The sequence below is a fragment of the Temnothorax nylanderi genome, unplaced genomic scaffold (assembly GCF_030848795.1).
Source record: "Temnothorax nylanderi isolate EJ_2023f unplaced genomic scaffold, tnyl_v1.0 TNYL_tig0060_pilon, whole genome shotgun sequence".
Taxonomy (NCBI): domain Eukaryota; kingdom Metazoa; phylum Arthropoda; class Insecta; order Hymenoptera; family Formicidae; genus Temnothorax; species Temnothorax nylanderi.
In genome coordinates, this window is record NW_027249122.1 from 364,248 (window position 1) to 386,650 (window position 22,403).

At 45.2% G+C, this 22,403-nt stretch overlaps 3 protein-coding genes and 2 long non-coding RNA genes across 9 annotated transcripts; 2 read left to right on the forward strand and 3 right to left on the reverse strand.

The window, feature by feature from the left end:
- The first annotated feature begins 50 nt into the window (after positions 1–50).
- On the forward strand, positions 51–2,302 carry LOC139773325 (uncharacterized). Its single transcript, XR_011718322.1, has 2 exons — positions 51–694; positions 1,369–2,302. It is a non-coding gene; the product is annotated as an uncharacterized lncRNA (long non-coding RNA).
- Positions 1,444–13,185, reverse strand: Fid (fire dancer). Of its 2 annotated transcripts, none has more exons than XM_071707652.1 (7): positions 12,714–13,185; positions 9,144–9,360; positions 8,849–8,952; positions 8,431–8,622; positions 8,156–8,301; positions 7,899–8,025; positions 1,444–7,587 (listed from the first exon to the last, which is right to left on the reverse strand). In XM_071707652.1, exons 2-7 carry the CDS (start codon positions 9,310–9,312, stop codon positions 4,162–4,164), a joined length of 4,164 nt encoding a protein of 1,387 aa, XP_071563753.1. In that variant the 5' UTR covers positions 9,313–9,360; positions 12,714–13,185; the 3' UTR covers positions 1,444–4,161. The 2 variants fall into 2 exon arrangements, with proteins under 2 accessions (XP_071563753.1, XP_071563754.1); XM_071707653.1 differs by lacking the exon at positions 12,714–13,185 and adding an exon at positions 9,679–10,288.
- A 632-nt stretch (positions 13,186–13,817) lies between these two features.
- On the reverse strand, positions 13,818–19,769 carry LOC139773309 (alpha-N-acetylgalactosaminidase). Of its 3 annotated transcripts, none has more exons than XM_071707692.1 (8): positions 19,659–19,769; positions 15,776–15,937; positions 15,514–15,688; positions 15,183–15,357; positions 15,001–15,095; positions 14,569–14,928; positions 14,221–14,385; positions 13,818–14,131 (listed from the first exon to the last, which is right to left on the reverse strand). In XM_071707692.1, the coding sequence occupies exons 2-8, from the start codon at positions 15,934–15,936 to the stop codon at positions 13,952–13,954; spliced, it is 1,311 nt and encodes a 436-aa protein (XP_071563793.1). In that variant the 5' UTR covers position 15,937; positions 19,659–19,769; the 3' UTR covers positions 13,818–13,951. The 3 variants fall into 3 exon arrangements, with proteins under 3 accessions (XP_071563793.1, XP_071563792.1, XP_071563794.1); XM_071707691.1 differs by lacking the exon at positions 19,659–19,769 and adding an exon at positions 17,023–17,170; XM_071707693.1 differs by lacking the exon at positions 19,659–19,769 and adding an exon at positions 16,740–16,952.
- On the forward strand, positions 14,961–21,204 carry LOC139773324 (uncharacterized). Of its 2 annotated transcripts, none has more exons than XR_011718320.1 (5): positions 14,961–15,100; positions 15,170–15,710; positions 15,806–16,486; positions 17,030–17,270; positions 17,374–21,204. It is a non-coding gene; the product is annotated as an uncharacterized lncRNA (long non-coding RNA). The 2 variants fall into 2 exon arrangements; XR_011718321.1 differs by having other exon boundaries at positions 15,806–16,448.
- Positions 20,345–22,202, reverse strand: Mp20 (Muscle protein 20). Its single transcript, XM_071707705.1, has 4 exons — positions 22,052–22,202; positions 21,364–21,575; positions 21,173–21,293; positions 20,345–21,039 (listed from the first exon to the last, which is right to left on the reverse strand). The coding sequence occupies exons 1-4, from the start codon at positions 22,079–22,081 to the stop codon at positions 20,848–20,850; spliced, it is 555 nt and encodes a 184-aa protein (XP_071563806.1). The 5' UTR covers positions 22,082–22,202; the 3' UTR covers positions 20,345–20,847.
- Positions 22,203–22,403: the final 201 nt, after the last annotated feature.

Consider the following 22,403-nt stretch of genomic DNA (forward strand, 5'->3'; position numbering starts at 1 on the left):
GATTAAGCACCGCAGGCCGCAGGTGTTGCTCGACAGGTGTTAATCGCCGATTAAGTTAAACGGAACTTGGTCGAAGCTACCCAGATTATCTTCAAATACTTTTAAGTATTTATTTTTAAGTATACCTTTTAAAAGTGTTTAAAGAAGCGTGTCGAGCTACGTAACAGTAAATCTTGCTCGGTATTCGGCACTCGCTGCCAATTTGCCGTCGTATCGCGCATATGGCTGATAGTTATCACATTAACGACGGATAAAATTGTGTGAACATTTTGTTCGAAGTATGTGTGACAAGATTAGATTAGGATCGACGCTTATCGTCGAAAGTTTTTTAAGCCCAACGTTCGAAACAATCTCTCGCGCCGCTCGCGCGACGTCGTCGTCGGTCGTCACCAGTCGTCACCTTTGCGGCTTCTCTCGTTCTCGGTCAAAGTATCGATACTATCGATCTTACCCCTCCGCGAGTATCTAACCTACCTGCCTGCTTTATCTCGCGCAAGTACCGCGCTTCCCTCATTACCGGTCGTTACCGACCAAGTACCGACAAGTGCTGGCGCGCTACGAAAATCCGTTTGGTTTGCACTGTCGTCATGCGTGCACTTATTTGAGAAACATCGCTCGTTGCTTCGCGAGCAAGGCGGAAGTATACGTATCCGTGCGAATCTCACGGAAAAGAATCGCCCGTCCACTTTGAGAGGTAATTTCATCGAACAATAGCATTACTTACGTTTTCCTTAATTGGGGCTGTAGCTGCGGGAAGGGACGTGAGATCGAAGGAAGATGGTAAAGGGTAACCTCTCGATCAGGTCCAATTAACTTACTCTACGATTAACTGATCAAACGATACCCTATACTCTCCCTAACGTGGAATAATTAATTTTTTGTCGTTTATACACGAAAAGAAATATTGGATTTCTCAGACAATAAATTATATAATATATATATATATATATGTGTAGCTTGAAATTTTGCTGCGGGCAACTGCCGATTAAATTAATCGGAGCTTGGTCGATGTCGCCCCAAAGTTAAGGTGCCTACCCCGGCGTCCAGTCGTCGAGTTAAAATAACTCTTGAACATTGACATTTTCCATCAACAAGCGAGATCTCATATGCCTAATAACCGTCAATATTTACTCTGCATTAAAGCATATGTCGGGCGTTGTTTGCTTATTAAATGTGATTTTTCTTCCGCAATTTATTCTCCAGGCATCCCGGAAACCTGAGTCAAATCACATGATCACATCGATCGCTATATTTACTAATAATTCATGCTTATTAAAGAATAAATGAATTGCTTATTAAGAATGAATAAATTACTTATTAAGAATTTATATGTTAAGAAAGACTCTCCTTCCAAAATTTATTCCGCAGCTTCCTGGAAATCTGTACGATATGACGAGGAAGGAACGAGGAACTGGATGGCCGACAGAGAATTCTCTTGCGAAATTGCCGCTTGTTGGAGCTATGCCTTCTGACGATCTTCTGTGCGTTTACGTCAGGAACACTTTATTTTACATATTTACACCGGTTTCTCTCTCTCTTTCTCGAGATTGCGTCTTTGGTCTACCCTCTCTCTATCTTTCTCTCTTTCTCACGCATACATACACGCACGCACGCTTCTGATACGCGTTTCCTCCTTCGAAACGGGTACGAGTGTAAATCATTCCATAAATTAGAAAAAGAAAACACATCGTCGACTACCTGTTAAATGCGTCTGGCTAACCGAACGGTTCTCCGGAAACGGAAACAGCATCTTGTGCCTCTCGATCGAATCACCCTTTAACCAGTAATTCCAAGCTCGCCCTTATCCATTTTATTTTCTTTTTCGTTTTTTTTCGTTTTCTTTTCTTTTTTTTTAGTGCGTTCTGCCGCATATTGTGCGCCGAAAACTACGAGAGACAGGTTTCCCGTCCTGTCCTTAAAAAGTCCTTAATGTAATATTGCGTTAACTTTAGCGATCCGATGCGAGTATCTATTATCACTCTCGATATACAATATCTTATGAGAATTTATCCTATGATATCGTGGAATTCATCGGCAATTTCATTGCAGGAGGTCTGTTTCTGGCGCAAAGGGATTGCGTCCGATTCACCGGTTAAAGGGTCGCGATAAAAACTTGGTTCTCGACTACGATAATCAATTGAGATCATAAAAATAACGAAGCTTAGATTACATTTATGCCCTGCTCTATGCGACGTGTGAGTATACGGTACCGTAAAACGGATGCTTGGATCCTTGGATCTTCAGTCGCCGAATGTCTTACTGTACGAATTTAAAAATTGTCAAATATAACAACACGCTAAGACCTTTCGTGTATTTCAAGATTACAGATCTAAAGATTGCGCGGACTAAAATGTTCAAGGATTTTGGAATACGATCGTGGGAAAACTGAGGATTTCCAAAGAGGTGAGCACTCACGGAACGAAGGAGGTCGGTAATAAAAGTGTTCTAACGAAGTGGTCTAACGAAAAAAGTTGAACGGTCTGAGGAATCGAAGAACTTAGGGCGAAGAATCCAAGGATATAAGCATTCAATCTTTAGATCATTGGGGGATCCTTGAATCCTTATATCCTAATATATATATGTATCACGTATGTACGTACGTATGCCGTATGTGTTTGTATGTGTATGTGTACGTGTGTGTATGCGAATGGGTATGTGTATTAGGATGTCCCTTACTTGCTTACGTCCGATTATTGCAAGTATCTCGCACACACATTCTACGTTTTCTTTCCTTCTATAAATCATCCAAGTTCGAAATGTTATCATTCTTTCTAATTTTGTTGCCAATTTCGATACCGACAATTTAATTTGCCGATGCGATGCTCCCATCACTGTGCAAAAATTTTCTATACAATTAAGAGATACCCTAGTACATGTATGTACGCAAACACGTGTGTAAAAGTATGCATGTATAGTATGCATGTATACATTTCTGGAAGTGGAACGTTCGCATTATTGAGGTATATCTACATTCAAGCGTTCGGATATTGTCGGTTCCTCGAGAAGCTAGAAAATACGCTCCACAGTCGGGAGTCAATTGCCGTTCTTGAATTTTTACTGAACTTTTACGCTTAACGCATGTACAATCAGATCGCACCATTCTTCGAGAAAACGAACACCCTTCGAGCAAATAATACTTTTCTCTCTCTTTTACTCTTGTGTGTCCTCGAAGAATCGTGCTTTCTGCAATCGTTGTTCCGAGATGTGCGACTCCGATAAATGAAATGAACAGTCCTAAACGTCCCTGAAGTGAAGCTAAAGCCAAACGAGCCGTGGACATGAAAAGTTATTGCAATAATTAATATAGAAGCCAATTAATAAAACCAAAAGAAAATGGATAAACATTTTTTTAATGCTCCCTATTTTATTATTGGATATTTCATGACGTATCAATTCAATTGTGTTGATTCGTTTATACCATATTAATCTTTCTTGTTACTTTAAAGTTATATTTCAGCGTCACATCACTTCAGTGACATCACGGACAGATATATCTCGATGAGATAAACGTGAAAGGAATGTTCAACGAGCGTAAAGCGATATTTCAATAGCGATATAGGTCGTCGTAGAGTTTTTGAGAACGGACCGTTAGAAAGTCAACTCGTGATTGAACTCATTAACTTGGATTATTATGAAATCCTTGAGCCTTTAAATCCTTGGATTCTTGGACCCCTGAATTTTGAGATCCTTGGACTCTTAGATGTACGGATTTAGAGTCGTAAACCTCGCACTCGAACCGAGATTTCTCGTGCTTAACCTCATTTAATTCGTCCACCGGAGTGTACTGTGTGCCCCAAAAAAAGAGGGATCAGTACTTTTATCTCGAAAGTAAGAATTCTTTCCAACACGCAACACGCCGTTTCGTAATCCAAATCCTAAATGGTGCGAACCGTGTTAAACATTAAAAATCAAAGGATTTAGGAATTGTATATTCGTAGTTTCTTAGATTTGCGATTCGTTTTCTTGAATTAGTAGACCGAGAACTATTTTCGACTGAAAAGTGAAACTAAGCAGATGCGATTTTTATTAAGTTGAACCTAGTTGATCCCTTCTTGCTGACATCTCCTATCGAGACACCCGGTACAACTTGGCGAAGACGGCCGAGAACGAATTGTGGCAGCCGCTGGTCCTTCATACGATGATCCGTATCCGTATCCGAAGTCATATAGTCCAGACCTGCACTTTTTCCGCGACGACACACCAGCTAGCGTGGTCATAATACGATGAGATGATATGCAGGTTCTCAACATACTTGTTGATCAGCTGATCCAGCTCGCCTTCCCGAAAGACGTGATAATATTGGTGATAGGTAATGGAACCGCCACCGCGATCGGAGGGCAACGATTCCTGGGACGAGGCATTGCTTAGGGTGTCGGTGCTCACGGTGACTGGGCAGCCCTCTCGCCTCTTCGTCTCGCTCGACATCTCGTCTAACGAACGGCCGCGTTCTTGCAGTCTTCGTCGCTCCATCGAGCACCGACGGGTGTTCCCTGCATTCGGATTCGATACCAATGACGCCGTGCTGCCGGTGAACAGTCTCGCAGTCGACGCCGTCTGGCTGCCGTCACTCAGGCTCGTCGTCGCGTTCTCTATCAGAGAGTCGCCTACGTCGCTCGAGCCCATCGACAACCCGCTCTGAGAGGCACGCCACTTTCCGGCCGCCTTCGAGCTCTCCACTGCCTCCTCGCACTCGAACTCGCCCGTCTTCGATACCATCACGAAGTCCAACGTGTCGTCCGAGTTGCTGCGCAACAATGACGAAGGGTTGGCGGAGCGACAGTGCTCTTGATTAATGTTAGATTTACGTCCTGCTCCCGATTGGAGATTGAGCGTGCTTTCAGCATTGATAAACGATTTTTTGGTATCACTTACGAAATTACTATTGGATTCGGGATTGAATCTAGATACGAGATCGACTTCAGCTTTTAATTTCTCTTCGGATTCGCGATTGACTCTAAACATTTCATTGTATTTGGATATGAAAGTAGTTTTGGGCTCGGCTTCGTGCTTAACCTCGTACTTGGAATCGTATGGAAATTTACGATCGAATTCGCATTCCAAAATGGTATCCTCGCAGAGAGATCCAGAGGATTTAGTTGTCAGTTTGGATTGGACCACATTGGCGAACTTGTCGTGTCCACTCCTATCGTACGCTTCGTTTACGATCCACGAAGTCTCCTTGGGTACTTGATTGCATCCGTCCCAACAGGCTGTGATGTCCGACTCCGCATCCACGTTATTTTCCGCGACGTTCGACGACGACGACGACGTGGTCCTCGACGTCTTGCAGACCTCGAAAAAATCGAACGACGAGTTCTGGCAGTACCGACTGATATCTCGTATAAGATCGCTGCTCGATTCGTCAGCGTAGCCGCCCAAATCTACCGAAGCGGATTTACAATCCTGCTTCAAGTATGGCCGTGTCCGCACGTTCGACCAGAAGCCATCATTGTCCTGCCGTTGTGCAACTTGTGAGAATTGTTCTACTTGGGCATTGTGTTGAATCGCTGTCTCCACGGCATCCTCCAGGGAGCTCGCCACGTTAGCAGCGGCTTCCAGAAGCCTCATAGACTGCGAGGAGATGGACTTCCCGCTGTCCAGAAGAATGCGCGATGTGGGACAGACCGTGTCAGTTCTTAAATTATCTTGCGAATTGTCACGCATTATCTCGGTTTCCGCAAGAGGCGTGTCATTCTCGAAGTCCACGGACGAGCTGTCGTGCGGAGGATCCAGAGGTGTATTCGAATCCTCGAGTGACGTTGTTTCCATACTCAACGACTCATCGTCACGTATACTATCCGTTTCCTTCGTCCTCTTTGATATTTCGTCTCCACTTGACTTGGAAAGACTCTCATCTGTCTGTGCGTTGTTTTTCTTCTCTTCAGCCTCCCTCCTCGCGATGTACCGTTCATCCGACGTAACGCTGATCACCGAGCCGACTGACTCCGGCGACGAGACGCCGCTGGAATCGCTGTCCAAATCATCAGTCTCCGGATTGAACAATTCCAGGGATAGCAAACGTGGTAAAATCCTCGTGACTGTCTCCAGACGACCGGAGGCCGCCGTGGAGGCACGCCTTACCAAAGGAAACGACGGTCTAGCGCGCGTTGCAAAGCCCGGCTTCGCTATGAGCAGCTCCTTAATCTGATTCAATCTAGCTTTTCGGCTGTCGTCCTCGTTCGCGATCGGCTCGCGACCGACCTTGGGGACGTCGTGGAAGGTACGTATCAACGACGTGGTGTCCGGCTCTACGTACGGTTCTACCGATTCCGATGTGAGACGGGATTTTCCGTCTGAGGTCGGTGATTGTAAAATGTCATCGGGTGCTTCCTTGCAGACGACGGTCGGCGCACTAGGCTTTATCGCATTACCGAGGTGCGTACTCACGCTCGTATTCGTGACGGTCGATTGCTGTTTTAGCAATGGTGACACGCCGACCACTTTGAATCTAGACGATTGACCACCATCCAGCGGCTGCTTGACACGCGGCGACGGCGGTGCCGACGTCGTGCCGAGCTGCAACGCCGCCGGTCGCGGCGCGGGAGGAACCTCATTGACCGAGGACGACGCCGGCGGTGCCGGGGCAGCGACGTCCTGCTTCGGCACGTAAATCACAGATGCGAAACTGTCTTCAGAGTCCACGCTGGTGTCGCTCTGTAGACTGCTATCTTTGGACGAGTCTGAGCCGTCTTCGCGTGAGAGACGACGTTCGACACCCTCGATGCTACGTTTTACCACCGTTACTGGTTGCACCTTATTGTCCGTTGTCTTCGACTTCGCCGTTGCTTCCGCCGTCTCGGCGGACGCCGATTCGCTCTCGCAGGATTTCCATCCCTGCAGCATTCGAACAAAGCCATTCTTGATAGACATACTAGAGACCTTCTCGATATTCGTTGTGGAGCGCTTTATTTTATTGGTGAGTCCGTCCTTTAGCAGCTGGAAGCGCCGACTGGCGCTTACCGGGCTGATCGAATCTTTGAGTGCCTCGAATGTTCGCCACTTGCAGATGAGTTCCTCGTTCAGCGACGCCTGCTTCATGATATTCCGGCGCACTCGTTCCTTCTCCTCCAGCCGTTCCGTCGACATCAATTCCTCGTTCATCGAGCTCTGCTTTAACGGTACGTTACGCTTCCGCAATGGCTGGCAGGAGAAGTCCGGGAGGTCCTTGATCAGGTTTTCAATGGCAGTGTCTTCGGGATTCTCCAAACCTATTTCCTCTACGTATGACTTCTGCTTTACCAGCCGCGGCTTTGAGCCGCTCGACGATGATGAAACCGATCGCTCGTCCAGGATCAGCTCGGACGTCGAGTAGAAACCCGGGATGCTAGACCGGGAACGCACCAAATCGAGCCGCTCAATCTCCAGGATATCGCCCAAGCTTTTAGATTTGATGCTTAGCGTATCCGCGGAATGCTTGTTCGTCATCGTCAGTGTATGCGTGGTCTCTACGCGGCGCAGCTCGATCGGCAGCTCGTCCACATCGGTCGTGTCCTCAGGGTCGTAGTGTCGCCGGCTCTTCGTACCGCTTTGCCAACTTCCAGGAAACCATGCACGACCGCCACCTCCGCGTCTGCTCCTCGCTAATTTCTGAAAATAATCACGCAAACTTGCTAATCATGGATAACAATATAGTAATTGAAAAGTATACCATAAATATAATCTGGAAGTAACGGAACAGGAAAAATTCAATTCTTTCTTCCTGATATTTATTTTCGAAACAAAGTAGCAGCGGTCAAATAAAGAAATTCAAGTGAACAGCTCTTGACATTTAACTTTGTGATGACTAAATATTGTGAGAAGGGATATCAATAGAGAAATATCTTTAAATATTGTCAAAAATTGATTTATAGGTAATCACTCTCCATCTCTTTCTCTCTCTCATTCACTCATCTAGTTACCTGTAACGCTCGCCGGAAACAGCTATAACAAGTCTCATTCGGACTAGAGAGACTACTGGTGGATGGTGACAAGCTGAATATCGGATCGATCCAATAACTCTTGCTTTTACATTTTCGTTGGTTATTTCTGGAACAAGAAATCATGACAGTTATGACCTACATACGATATTTACAGGAAATTGCATGAAGACGGAACTAAACATGTGTGTGTTAGGATCAATCCTAACCATCGGTGAGATAATTGATCAAAAATTCACCTCTTGGAGAATGACGGATATTTCTGTGCAGCATCATCATCTCGCTTCTCGTTACCGTCCGATACACCCGAATGCTTCGTTCCATCTGACGCTGTGCTCATGCAATGCGATTTGGGCCACGGTATTAAAACATCTTGCGATTCAAACTGCGAATATATATATAGATAATAATAATATAATTCGAGTAATTCAGACATTTAAAATATTGGTTATTGAAGGAAGAAATTAAGTGACATTAATTAAAAAATGAAGTAAAAGAGGAGAAATTTTTTTACCTTTCTATTCTTTTGTTCCATAGCCCAGACGGATATAACGAGTCGACCCCCGATTCTAAGGACCCGCGCCAGCTCCTTCAATGCGTGTACCCTCCTCTCCGTGGTGGCGAAATGATGCACCACGGCGATCGACAGCACCGCATCGAAGCTCTCTTCTCGGAATGGTAGAGCCAAATTATCGCAGATTAGAACCTTATTGCACACAAACAAGTGTGATTCCGTGAGTAAAATATTCAACCGTAATATATAATAAAATATTTTCACACATGAATTCGAAATCAGTTCTTCAAATTCTCTTGCGCAGAAAATATACAATTTCTATAATGAAATATAAAAAAAGAGATTAACTGATAAATTAGTTAAAAAAATAAATAAACTATGTACATTATGCACACATATAAGTGATATGTACACGCACCTCGTTTTCCTTCTCGCGCGCGATGTCCGTGAAACGCTTGCATCGGTCCACTCCTATCTTGAAAACGCTGTGATTTACACTGAGATATTTTCCGTTGCCGCAACCTAGATATAGCGACATAACGTTGTTACATGGACGGAGAGGTAATATAATGATGTAAAGCAACGCGGAACGCAAACTCTGTTAACTATGCGATGAATACTTCGCCATTGTGTATTGACAAGCGTTTACAACACAGTTAATGAAACTTATTTGTTAAAAAAGCCATCTCACGTAAAGTATGTTTTTGACTGACCGATGTCACAGACGAGGGCACCCGGTTCGAGCTCTTGAAGAAACTGATATACTCGTGGCCAGTGTTTGCTTTGCGTGGTCTTCTCGGCACATTGCTCGTATACTTCGTGGACGTAGGCTTGCTCTAAGGCCACCGAGCGAGCTGCATGCTCTCCGTCGCTCTCAGACATCCCTCTCGCTAAGGTAATTTACCCTCGTCCACATGTGCGCTCACGATGCTGCACAGAAACATTTACCTCTCTAAATTGAACAATCGAAAAGTGATTCAACTCCCAAGTTTGAAGGCACTCGAAGATCGGGAAAACAATTTGACAGAAATGTGAAGATTTAACAAGATACCGAGGTATTTACACCAAAGTGAACGGATTATCCTTCAACTACGAACTACCGAAATGTCAACGAGTTACTTTGTTGATTTTTAGGACCGCAGCCCACAGGCTACCGAATAACTGGAATAACGCATGGGATTTTCGCGCTGCCTTACGCACGTAAGGCTACACCTATTTGTCACAGTATAATACGTAATGATAACGCACATCGCGTTTTTGCTCATAGCCCAATCTCGCAGGGTGGCAAGCATCCGCAATAAAACAGCTCCTGCAGCAGTTTGAGTATCAGCTTGTCAGGCCTACACTTCTCCGTGTTCTCCGTTTTCTTGGGGCGATCCGAGCGGTACCGCAAACGGGGCACCGTGTACGCTCGACACCATCGCAAAAAGCCGCCGGTACAATCCTCCGTGCGGATGAACGTCATGATTGCCCAGAGGGTGCAGAGATTCCGGGATTTCTTTCTGGTGTGCAGATAGAGCTGGCAGACATCCAGGAATGTCATGAGATCGACGACGCTCCTTTCCATGGAGAACACGTTCGAAGATTGGACCGACACGGAATTTTCGCGAAGCGAACTCGATGACCAGGAACACCGGGACACCGATCTGCGGCGTTTCAAAGGGAGCTCGGAAGTCAAAAGTCGCGAATCGAAGATAGACGACCGAACCGATCCTTTAAATAGACCCTTTGGCTAGCGTCACCGAGCGGAAAATCCGCCTGGCGCGAGGGCTGCTCTCCACTCGCGCCACCGCCACCCCCGCATTGTATGCCGTGGCGAACGCCGTCGGAGGCAGGTGGACCGACTTCAAAGAGCAGCGCACTCTTCCCCGCCTTCATCTTCCCTGTGATTCCCCCTTCGCACGTCGCGGTTCCCTTCATCCCTGTCGCGTGCGAGCGAGCGACGAAAGGGCCGAGTATACGTGTGTGCGTTGGTCGTTCGCAGGCTTCCGATACGCGACTGCGCGGTGAATTTATTCGATATCCCCCTTTCGCATAACTGGGTTAGCCTCTCTCGATGCACTAGTTTAACTAATTTAAGGATGCCACCGGATGCCTCGTGCGCGACGACCAATGTCAACCGTCGTCACTCAACGCAAACGAACGGCCGGTGCGGCGGGCGGACGGATGGATGGATAGGTAGATAGGTGGATGGATGGACGGGCGGGCGGACGTACGTCGACGTAATATCGACGTGCGCGCTGTTGCTCGCTTCCGAGGGATGCGGCGGTGCGGTGATGCACGAGATGCGATTATTAATTCGCAAAGAATTCTACGGGAGCTCATTCTCAAGAGAGACACGTGCAAGCGTCGCTGAACTGAACTTCCTCGTGATCTTTGACACGTCGACGTGTTAGAATGCCTCTCTTTGGACTTCCGCACTTCAAACAACATAAAATCTTTCGAACGGAGAAATAACGCGTGAAACACGTAGTCTACTGCAGCCACCGCTTCTCACTCTCCAATCAATTTCAACGATTGAATTATTGTCAGGCTACAATGCGCTTATATCGAGAAGAAAGAGAGAAAGAGACTCGTCTGCATGCTACTAATGACAACGACTTATAAATAGAATGTGAAATGCATCCCACGCGAGTGCTTACGTCACGAAACGTCGCCTGTCCGTTCAAGGACTAAGGGCCGATTACATCGAGCGTAGATTGCAAACTTATTTAATTAGATAATCATTGTTTAACTAAAGAGAAACGCGAGAAACATCGGTGCACCGTCATAGTTCTTTTTTTTTTCTAAATTACAGATTTCTCGCTGCCTGGATATTTGAGGCCGCGAAACGATCTAGGAGTCGACGTGCGCTTTGTACTACGGACACCGAGATTTCCGCAACATGAGATTGCACCCGACGAACATTCGCCACCCCGTTCGATGGAGAAGGAGAACCACTGAGCCACCACGGTTAGACTACGCGCTACGTAACGGCTGGGTCGTAAGTGTGTTGGTCTCGACGGCGTGGGTGGTACGTAGAGCAACGGCAATGTGCCAACCGTGAGAGAGGCAGCCATGAATGAAAGTGCCGCGTATCGATTTATCTGCGCCGCCCTACATACGAAATATGATAAATAGAGAGTGCCCCTACCGATTTGTACAGTGACACTTGGAATCACCACGTCATCCATGCGTATCCTGTCTCTCGTTTCCGTCCCGGTTATGTGTTAATTGAGCTTTGCGAGGCGCAACAATCGTTATCTCGCGTATCTAATACGGGTATAATGAGATTAGATCAGAGTTATTTCAACGAGAACACAATGGCGAGGGAGAGTAAAGACGGCATTAGATTTCGTAATGTCAGGTAAACAAGCGATAGAATTAATTGTGAGAGCAAGCTAGTTACATGAAAATCAGTAAAGAATTTTACACACGCGTGCAAATAATACAACAAATTATATAATAAAAATTATGTAATTCGCGCATTTGAACTATCGTTATCTAACAAATTCTAAACACGCCTGCCCATGGCTCAATTATACAGAATTAATTGAAGCTAGCAATTAGATGAATATTGTTTTCGAATCCTCCACTGTTTCGTAACACTTGTAATAATTTTTCGAAATTTTGTGTAACAATCGTCAATTTCCATTTCAGAAATTCGGGCTGCGAGATGCGTCAAAATAAAGAAGGATACGACAATCGGATAATGGAATTTCGCGATTGCGTGTAATCGACGCGAACAGCCGCAGACTATCGACTCCGTCTGTAACACAGCACTAAACGCGTCACCGTGTTCAAAACGATTCGATGTGGCGCCATTATTCATTCATGCGAGCTGCTTCTACGTCAATGACTGAGAACCCTTTCGAGCTAACCAATGCCGATTTGACGATCGCTAACATAGCAAATCAAGTTTTGAGGAATTCAGATATCGAGGTAATCAAAAAATGCCGAGTACCCGATGAGTAGCAACGAATCGGAAGTCACCGCGATCGGAGCAACCCAAGCGTCGACACCAAGCACAAGCTATCGACCACCTTATACTCGATATTGATAAGACCGTATCAACCTTATCGCGTAAAACAACCGCGTACCTTCGTATCCCTGAATAGGCAAAATCAATTTCTTCGCGAGGGAGACTACCTACGCGAATCCGTTTCGGGCCGGCGACGGCCGCCATATCGCTAATCGCGCGAGACCGTCGCCCCGCGGGGAGACCGACGGCGAGGACGTGGATCGGACACGCCAGGTTTAAGCGGTTCTAATGCCAAAAATACGATCTTTCTACTAAGACTTACCTGGGTCATGAGAGAGGCGGAATCTTCATGCTCGCGGTGAGATAGGCTGCTGTGGCGGCAAGAGGGTGCAGCAGCGCGGTCACAGCGGCAGCGGCGGCGTCGGCAGCGGGGTCGGGGTCGGCGGCGGCGACAGCGGTGGCAGCGTCGGCTGGTACTAGTGCTGGTGCTGATGTTGCTCGCGCGAAATCGGCGTCGCGCGGATGTTCGCGTCTCATCGCGCCGACAAACGGATTCCTCTCACATCGCCCTCGCGTCGTTGAATCTCACCTTTTTGTTCCTTTTCCTCTCTTTCTTCCTCCTCGCTCGCTCGCTCGCTCGTTTTTTTTTTCACACGGGATGTTTGCGCGACGAAAGGGTGTATCACGCGCACGATGGACGCGCGCGTTTCGCGAAGAATCGAGCCGACCGACCGACCCTCCGACAATGGCTGCGGTTCCGCTGGGGGTTGAAGGGAGCACGCGCGAGGTAACGCGACGCGACGCGACGCGACGCGGGCGTCGCTGTGACGCATTACCAGCGTAAGAGGGAGGAAAGGGCGGAAGAGAGAGTGGGTGTAATGAGATATGTTTCTCCTGCCAGCTGCGGGTGGATGGGGGAGCGTAGGTAGATGCGCGAGAAACGTGCGGCACGCGGTATCTATAGCGAACTTATAATAGAGAACGTTCTCCGTGAAGAACGTCTCCGCGATTGCACATTTGTAGTATTCTTGCGCGTCCTCGTGACGTGTTACAGACGTCAAAGGGAGTTGGAAGCGACGAATACAAAGAGATGCGTTTGGCGCTCGCACGTGCGGCGAGACGCGTGTGCTATACCAGATTGCTTCTTGTCTAAAATCGAAGAAACTTTTCTCTTTAACGTAAATGCGATATCGATCGTCTTGAATTTACGATCGTCTAAAAAGAGATTTTTACGAATCGAGCTTTAGTTCGACAGAGGGTATTAGCTTGATATCAAACGCAGCAAACTATACGTACAAGTAGTCCAATGCGGATTATTTAAAGTCAAGGGAGATATGTAAAGTAATACAGATGCGATATATGGATACGATATGAAAGCAGAGCGTAAATACGGATACAGAACATCGTATTAAATAATGTGGTTGAATAAAGTTTATAAAATTCTTTATTTCCTATTCTTCTTTATATTATATATTATGTTAATATAGAACGTAACGCACGCGCACGCGCGCGCATATAAAAACGCCGATAGAAATTAAGGTAATACGTTACGACGTACGATCATTCAAATGAATTTTGCCTAACTTTGAAGACCTGATTGAAGGGCGAATACGGCGAATAGCGAAACACGTCGTCTATATTCAGATTACATCGAAGTATCACTACGCCCGACGGATTCACCTTGACCTTGATCTTGGTTTGTGGCGTTAGCACTCCGTAATCCACGTCCTCGTACAGATCCTGAAAAGTACATCGATCACGATCACTTCCGAATTCGTTTCCTAAAGATATGTATTCCGGATTAAGCCGTCGCACATGATGCTACGAACCTCCACTCGGTATCCTCCGGGATACTGTAGACCCAGCTCTTTCAACGTGACCGACACGTCCGACGGCGTGCCGTCCGTCCGCCTGTTAACGAACGCGATCGCGTACGAGTAGTAGGTTTGGTAAATTGGGGTGATGGGCCTTGCCCAGATTTCAATGCCCTTGTGCTGCAATCGTAAATTATCAATAAATCACACCGTGTGAGACACATTTCGATGGTTTCAGCCGAACGATTACCGCTAATATAACTGAATATGACCGTTAATCTTGCATTTCAACTAACTCATGACAACATATACGTCACATCAATATACTTGAGGCACTGACACTTTAGCTTTTAAGTCACTCACTTTGTATATCCGTCGACCTTGAATGCCCAGCAGATCTTGATCTACAGCGATGATTTTTTTGTTCTGCAGAATGGCTTTATATTCTGGCCTGATTGTCCTGAGATCGACGGACATGAGCAACGGCGCCGCTAGTATAGCCCAGATCGCCATTTGCGTTTTGCTCTGCTCGTAGCTTAGGCCAAAGTTGCCGATGATCAGCATGTCCGGGTCGTTCCAGTGCCCGGGACCGGCGATGGGCACAATAACATCTTGATTATTACCGTAATAATCGATGATACTCTCTACGCTGGCCCAGGAGTCCTGGATATCGTCGAAGTTGCGCCAGAGATTGCAGTGTTCCGCAATCGCGGTATAGTTTGGCTGAAAATTAGATGAACGTCAGAGTGATTGCTTCTGGAAGAAATAAATCGAAGAAAATGCATCGATGCTTACCTTCATACCAGCGTAGATTTGGTAAACAGGCCAGCTGCAAGAATATATCATGTGCTTTCCAGTCTGATTCAGATGGAACCCAAACTCGGGATAGCCTTTCGTAAATATACCACATTTTAATATTGATTTATTTAATTAAGAGAAAGAAAAAACTCATGATTATTTATAGGATTTAACTGTACCTCTATCCATGTCAACGGGATGTGAGTAACAACCGTCTAACTTGACATAATCCACATCCCAGGAAGCGAATGTGGCAGCATCTACATCTAAGTAGCCCAATATACCTGGGTATCCAGCACAGGTGTAGTTACCATAGTCCTCATAGATACCAAACTTGAGACCCTTTGAGTGCACCTGGTAAACAAGGAAGCGTTTAGTGAAGAATTACCCAGTTACAAAAGAGCATTATGAGTCTGGGAAATGAACCAAGTGCAGAATAACGAATTCATGCGACTGGCAAACATTGAAACAGAGTAACGAACAGTTCTAGAGCAATTGACAGTGAATTACATAATCTGATAGACTCTTCATGCCATATGGGAATCGTTCTCTGTCTGGTACAAGTTGCCCATTTGAATCCCTTTCTTTCTCCAACCAACAGTCATCCACATTAATATAGTCGTATCCCACCGCAGCATACCCTTCAGCCACCACTATGTCTGTCATGGTCCGGAAAAGACGATCACTGTGAATCACAGGAGACCACTGTAATTACCTCTGCACTTATACCGAATATTCTATCCGTATATCATCCAGACTGCTGGAAGCTCACCTTATACAATTGTCCGGATCATTCTTGCAGTCGGTGTTGCACCTGAATCTCTCCCAAGCTAACCATCCCATTGGAGGTGTTCTGGCCAGGCCATTCTCCAGCGCTGGCACCAGAGTGACCAGCGACAGGAGAACACAAAGGGACCACAGGTTGCGCAGCATTCTGCAGAAAGGTAACAACAAAGCTGCTCTCAGTCAATGAGCGAGGATAGCGACGAGGCTACCAGGTCGGCAGCATAGTCCGGGGGCGCGAAGCGGAGCAGGATTCCCGTGAGAGAACGGTCGACGGAGAGGTCATCAGGGGAGCTCGCTGGCCAGGAGGAACGACGCGAGGTGGACGCGTGTTGTGACGAGGCGCGCCTACCGTACTGATCTGATATAAGAGGTAGGCTCGCTCGCGCGCTCACCCGCCGCCGCCGTCGCCGCCGCTGCCGCGAGTACTTTCACCCAATGCCCCATTTCATTTTTACGCGCGATCACCGTCGCCGACTCGCGTTGTGCCGCGCCTGCCTCTGTCGATCCGCCGCGCGTCCGCCGACGGACGTACAACCGACAACGGTCGTACGTCGTACGTCGTACGTAGACCGGCCCGTTGGCGTTACGCGGGTATAATCGCGCCGAGTTTCCTACGCGAGCGGATGTGCCACTGCTGCCGTGCGGCAAGTGGCAAAGAGGTTAGGGGACCTGTCGTGACCTGTCGTGCGCGCGACAGGTTAGATCACTTTTCGGCCTTGTGAAATCTTTGAAATCTCGCGAACTTTTTCTTTTCTCTTCCTCTTTTTTTTTGTGAAAGAATTCACGGAGTACATTCGCGCCTCGAAATCGAACGCGGATTTGGATTTTTTTCCGGATTTCAAACTTTCGTTAGATCCTTTTTGATTTATTTTTGTCTTGTTGACTGTGTTAGCGGACCAAGCCGTTGAAGGAACTTGAGTTTGAGACTTCAATCGACGTGTTATCATTACCTCGATATCTTTTATTAGACTTTCAGATGATACAGCTCTTATTTAGACAGCTGTCGCGAAGGCTTCAGTCTGTTTAACAAGTCTCGTACGTTCTGTGAATTCTTTCTTCTTAAATTACTACTTATAAGTAATGACTCCTATTTATGCTTACGAATGATAAATTAAATGCACATAGATAAAATGCTTAAGTAGATAAAAAAAAACGAAGGATAAAAATATGAAATATTCACGTGTCTTGCTCTTCTTTAATGATTTCAGGAAATAATAATCGAAAGTTATTTACCTTCCAGAGCGTTTAATTTCTTTTTTTACACCAGTTTGATGCAATTTCTAAGTAATTTTACACGCAAGAGCGTGAGCGTGAGCGTGAGCCTATGTTCTCCGACGGAGAACTACGAGTGCGAGATGTCGTTTTTCCGAAGGCTACTGGAAGATGCTAAACAATGATCATTATGCGTCCTTCGTGTTTCGATTCGACGTCTCAAGGCTCCACGTCTAAGCGTATGTGCGAGCGTATTGTCGGAAGTCAAGGTTTGTAAAGAGACATCGAGGATTCCTATACTGTACGGAAAAGTAGGCTCAATTCTCCTCCCTACATGCCGAACTCTCGTTGACGCTCTGATTTATACTACAGATCTGGTCGACGCTCAGGACGCTGGCTTCGCTCGTCACCGATAAAAATGAAAGCATCGCGGCCCGATGGAAGGGCAGTGACGTGGACGGCGCGTTCAGAGAGCGAGAGGAGACAAAGCGAGAAAACGGCGAGATCGGTCGAGCGATTCGACAGAGGGAGAAAGACGACGACAGGCAATGGTAATATCGCGAGTGGGAGAGACGTGAACTCTCATTACTCGCAACCGTGCCGTACAGGATGCCTCAAAAGTCGCCTGGCTTCTTTCGGGGCCTACAATCGCTCGAATCCCAAGACGATGCTATAGCTGTCGCTACGAAGGATTATTATTATTAGCGTTCCTGTCACAACTACTTTTCCTACTCTCGCTTGCTCTCCTCTTCCCTTTCTTTCAACGCAATAATAATATTTTATTATTATTGTGATTATATCACGACTGTGTGTTACTACGTGAACTAACGTGTACCAAATTATTTCCGCATATAGCGCGGGCGGCACGCCGCGACGCGAGCCGAGAAAGTAGCCAAATAGATGCGAACCGGTTCGCAATCCTTCTCCTAACCGTGGAAAAAAGGGAAAGAGGAGCCGGAGGGAGGAAGAGAGAGAATGTGATGTAGACACCTCGTTGAAAGGGAAAGATAACGCGCGACGGTCATCGCGGTACTTCGGTAGCGTTCGTTCATTTATGCCAACGTCTCCATATCACGGAGATCTTGATCATGCGATCATAATCTTTCGCGCACTTGATCGTTGAACGTCGAGTGTAGTGTGGAGTGTGGGTCACCGGAATGATAGGAGAACGGTTTGTTACGTCGTTGATCATGGTGATAGATTGTAGTTTCAGCTCGAAACGTAGATTGCGCGTTATTAGCGGTTCGAGAGCCATACCGGAAACGGTTGCTCCGAGCACAATCGCTGCCAGCGAAAGAACGCGCGAGATACCGCGGAGATAATTAAAAAATAATTAAGTTCATTTACGTTCTTTGATTTTCTGGGACGCTGCAAGAAATTAGCATGGAGTTTATCGGGGAAATCAGAAAAGTGCATGTCTTTTTTATCACACACAATGGAAACTTTAAATTTCTAAATCCAAATCTCAAAATTTGTAGATCGCGATATCAAACAAAAGAATTTTAAGATATCGTTATATAATGAAATATAGATTATTCAATAATATATCGTCACGCACATCTATATTTGTTTACTCTTAATAATTCGCGATATTGATACCAATTGGTATCAATATCGCGAATTAATATCTTGTTTCGTAATAATGAGATATAATAACGTGCAGAAGTGTTTATGTTTTTCTTTTCTCGTAATCACTCGTAATCGAACGGAAATTTGTTATATCACAGATGATTGTGACATAAATAACAAATTTAAATGTATTTTGCAGTTGAATATCAAATATCTCATCTTAACCGTCGTAAATTAAATGTTTTACACTAAACGTCGGACATAAACGATCGCGATAAATCCTCGTGAAAACACACGCTATACACCCATCTCCCTCGCATTTCTTTACGAAGAAAGACATAAAAGAGCGCAGCTTCTCGCCTTCTAATTTCCCCCTTCTCCCTTCGCCTCGGAATGGAGAGTTTGATTTCTTGCACGCTCGCGTCTCTCCCCGCCAAGCTAATTCTGCTCTCTATCTCAAAGGGAAAAAAAGAGAGAAACAAATAGGAGAGAGAAGAACTATCATAATGATACCGAATTAGCGTCGCGTCCTAATCGGTGGACCGTATTAGAGATGTGTCAGAAAGCGGCGGGTCGAGGCCGATGAAATATTCCCATCGGCTCTCGCATTCTAAACTATCGTAACCCTGGCACGATCCACATCCACGCTCCATTCGTCTCGCGGAATTGTCGACCAGCACCGTCACAGGCGTCACAGCATCGCTCGCGTTCATAATTTGCATCTCCCTTCCTTCCTCCTGTCCCCCCCCCCCCACGATTCCGTTTATAGCGTTTCCGAAGGAGAAATCGAAACGGTAAAATTCAGATGAGGATGAGGATGAATCCAATTCGAGAGACACGCCTCCTTAAAAATTTTTTAGATTCCCCACGAAAGAATGTTTGACGATCTCTTAGATGCCTCTTAGAAAACCTGGTGCGTCTTCTAATCGCGGTTAATAGAAATCTATATTTGCAGTGAATTAAACGGCGCACGCGAGCGTGCGGATAACGCAGACCTCTCGCGACTTGAGCCGAGCGGTTGTCTTTACACGCAATCAATGTTCTCGCGCAATATAAGGAAAGAATAAAAAAAAAAGAAAATAACGTACCTTTTGTCTGCCACGTGTCGCGCGAGAGTGTTATTTTATGGCAGCGCGCTCCAATATATGTATGTGCTCTCTCTATATATATACGAGTGACTTGTGGATGGGCACATCGATGTGCTCATCCACAAGTCACTCATTCTGTAAATATATACGAACATTTGTGTTCGAGAGTTCTGATTGTATGTAACAATCGCATTTCTCCCCGGTGCGTTATCGTGCACTGATGTCTATTCGATAGGCTCGTATCTTCGTCGATAAAGTTTACTTGGATTACCTGATGATTTGATTTAACAGCACGACTGATAAATAAGCCGCCGTAAATAACAAATTATCGCCGTTTTCGATCCAAAGATATACATGTCAATGGAAGCATGTTGCGTGAAGCGCGTTTTCTTGAACGTTTTGGATGAGCAACATCGAGGTAACGCATCTTTCGGATATCAATAGAACTGATCCCACGCGCCCCGTTAAAGCTCTGCTTCAACTTGGCACAGTTTCAGCACAGTTGCGCGCAATTTGCATCGCGTCGTGTTTTATTTTCGACGTCTCCAGCGCGAAGCGCGACGTCGCTTTCGCATCCTTAAATGGCGATCGCTGAAACAAGGGGGAAAAAGTTGCGGATGGGATTGTCAATTAAAACTGACTTTTGACGAAAATTTGATTCCTGGAAAGGGAAAAGAAATCTCGTGTTATTTCGAATGGATAGAACTAACTTTATTTGGAATTCCTTAGATAACAATTACTTTGTTGTTCTGAAGTGCGCAACCGACTACCTAATTAAATAACAATTTTTGTTGCTTTGAAACGCATACACCTGTCATTGACTTTTAACATTTTTCGAGACTGGACTCTCAGAGCGCGAAAAGATAAGAAAGTTGATTAAATAAAGATAGTATCATAAAAATATATCCTTAATCGTAAAAATCAGTTTATCAAGTATGCTTATTGGGTCAATTGATAGAGATATATCTTCTGATTAACTATAAAAAGATTAGAACTCACTATGATGAGATACATTGGCTATCATAAGTAAAATGAAGGGAAATAAATAGCAGCCGTTTATCATTTAATTACAAAAGTAAAATAAAAAATATATATACGTATTTATGTGTACATACAAAAAAAGTACGACATGTTTTAGCTTTAATGACTGGAAGAGAGGATTCGCAAGCAGCTGTGCCGAATTTTTAATTTACTTTCCAAGAAGAATTTTGCGGCCGGCGCCGATGTTTTGGCCTGCCTGGGTCGCACCCTTGTTGGAACCTGCCTGAAGACCGATTACCGACTGGCCACCTCGCAATTGTTCATCCGTAAAATCGCGTTTGCACTCGTCTGACGGCTTAGGTCCTAGGTAAGGTCCTTTCCATTCAGGATGCTTGTATGTCTAAATGAACAAAGATATTGATATTGATATTTTTAATCGTGATACTAATTATATCGGTCAAAATTACTTATACAAAGAAAATCATTGTAAAATTTTTATAAAAATTAGTGATGATAATAATAATAAAACGTACCGTTCGGCCAAGCGCGAACAATGTCGTTACTACTTGGGCTATATCTTTCTTCTCCCATAAGTCTACGGTCTGGAAAACGTCGACGTCGTCCACCCCGTAGTCCTTTAGCGCCTTTTGAAACCTATAACGTGTCCAATGTTGTTACCGCATAATTTACAATTGATACAAATGTTTCACCGGTCACTACTCACAGATTGATATTCTCCATCATCTTGAACTGTCCGCCAGTAGTGTTGATTTTTGGTACGGATCCAGGAGAGAGTTTGTTCATCAGATGACACAGGACTTGACCGTCCTTGAGCACGTCTTCGAAGGATTCACCAGGAGGAAACTTCTTGCCGAGGATTGATTCGATCCATTCCTGTGCCTCCTTCTCCTGCTCGGGGCTGCGTTTTCCCGCAAGCTGTGCAAAATGGTACGCAAATCTTAGAATTCTAATGTACTGTTGTTTAGAAGTTGGATATCGAGGTTTTTGTAAATCTTCAAGTATCCCAGAATATCTCAAAGAGTACACCTCTTTCGGAAAAATACATGTTTTCTTTTTACATACAGTGGATAAAAAAATAATACATAATTACGAATTGTGTTCATCAGTAATTCATTACATACAGTATATGTAATAAGTTACTTATGGACACAATTCGTAATTATGTATTATTCCTTCGAATAAAGTTATTGTAAGAAAACTGGGTGTGCAAATACTTTTTTGATCCATTTTATATGTTTTCTATATATTATCAAACGATTAGCTTCTTTCTGTCTAAAAATTAAGGAAATAAAGAACTCGAAAAAATAGATCACTGCAATGTATGACGCACGTGACCGTAAACGGATCGAAACGGATTTCACCACACAATTGAAATATATGTATATATGTACCTTAGCGCGCACTTGACGTTCTAGAGCCATCCTGATATTTTTGAAAAGACTGAAGTACCGCGGCTTCTAGACGCGGCTTTTTATACGTTCCGGAGGAGTTCGGAATCACCGTGGGCCAAGTCGGGGGAGAAATCTGTCCAACAACGTAAGAGGGTTGTATACGGGGTGTCTCTTGTGAGAAATGTTCCGACGGAAAAAAATGTTTGCCCACAAAAACGCAATCGAGGAGTCCTCGTCAATGTTCGTGTGGATTGTGATGTATTCTCAAGGCTTTCTATCCTATCCTCTTCTTCGTTGGCTCGATGATCAATAAACGAGAAGTATCGGAGATACCGCTTTTTCTCATATTCCA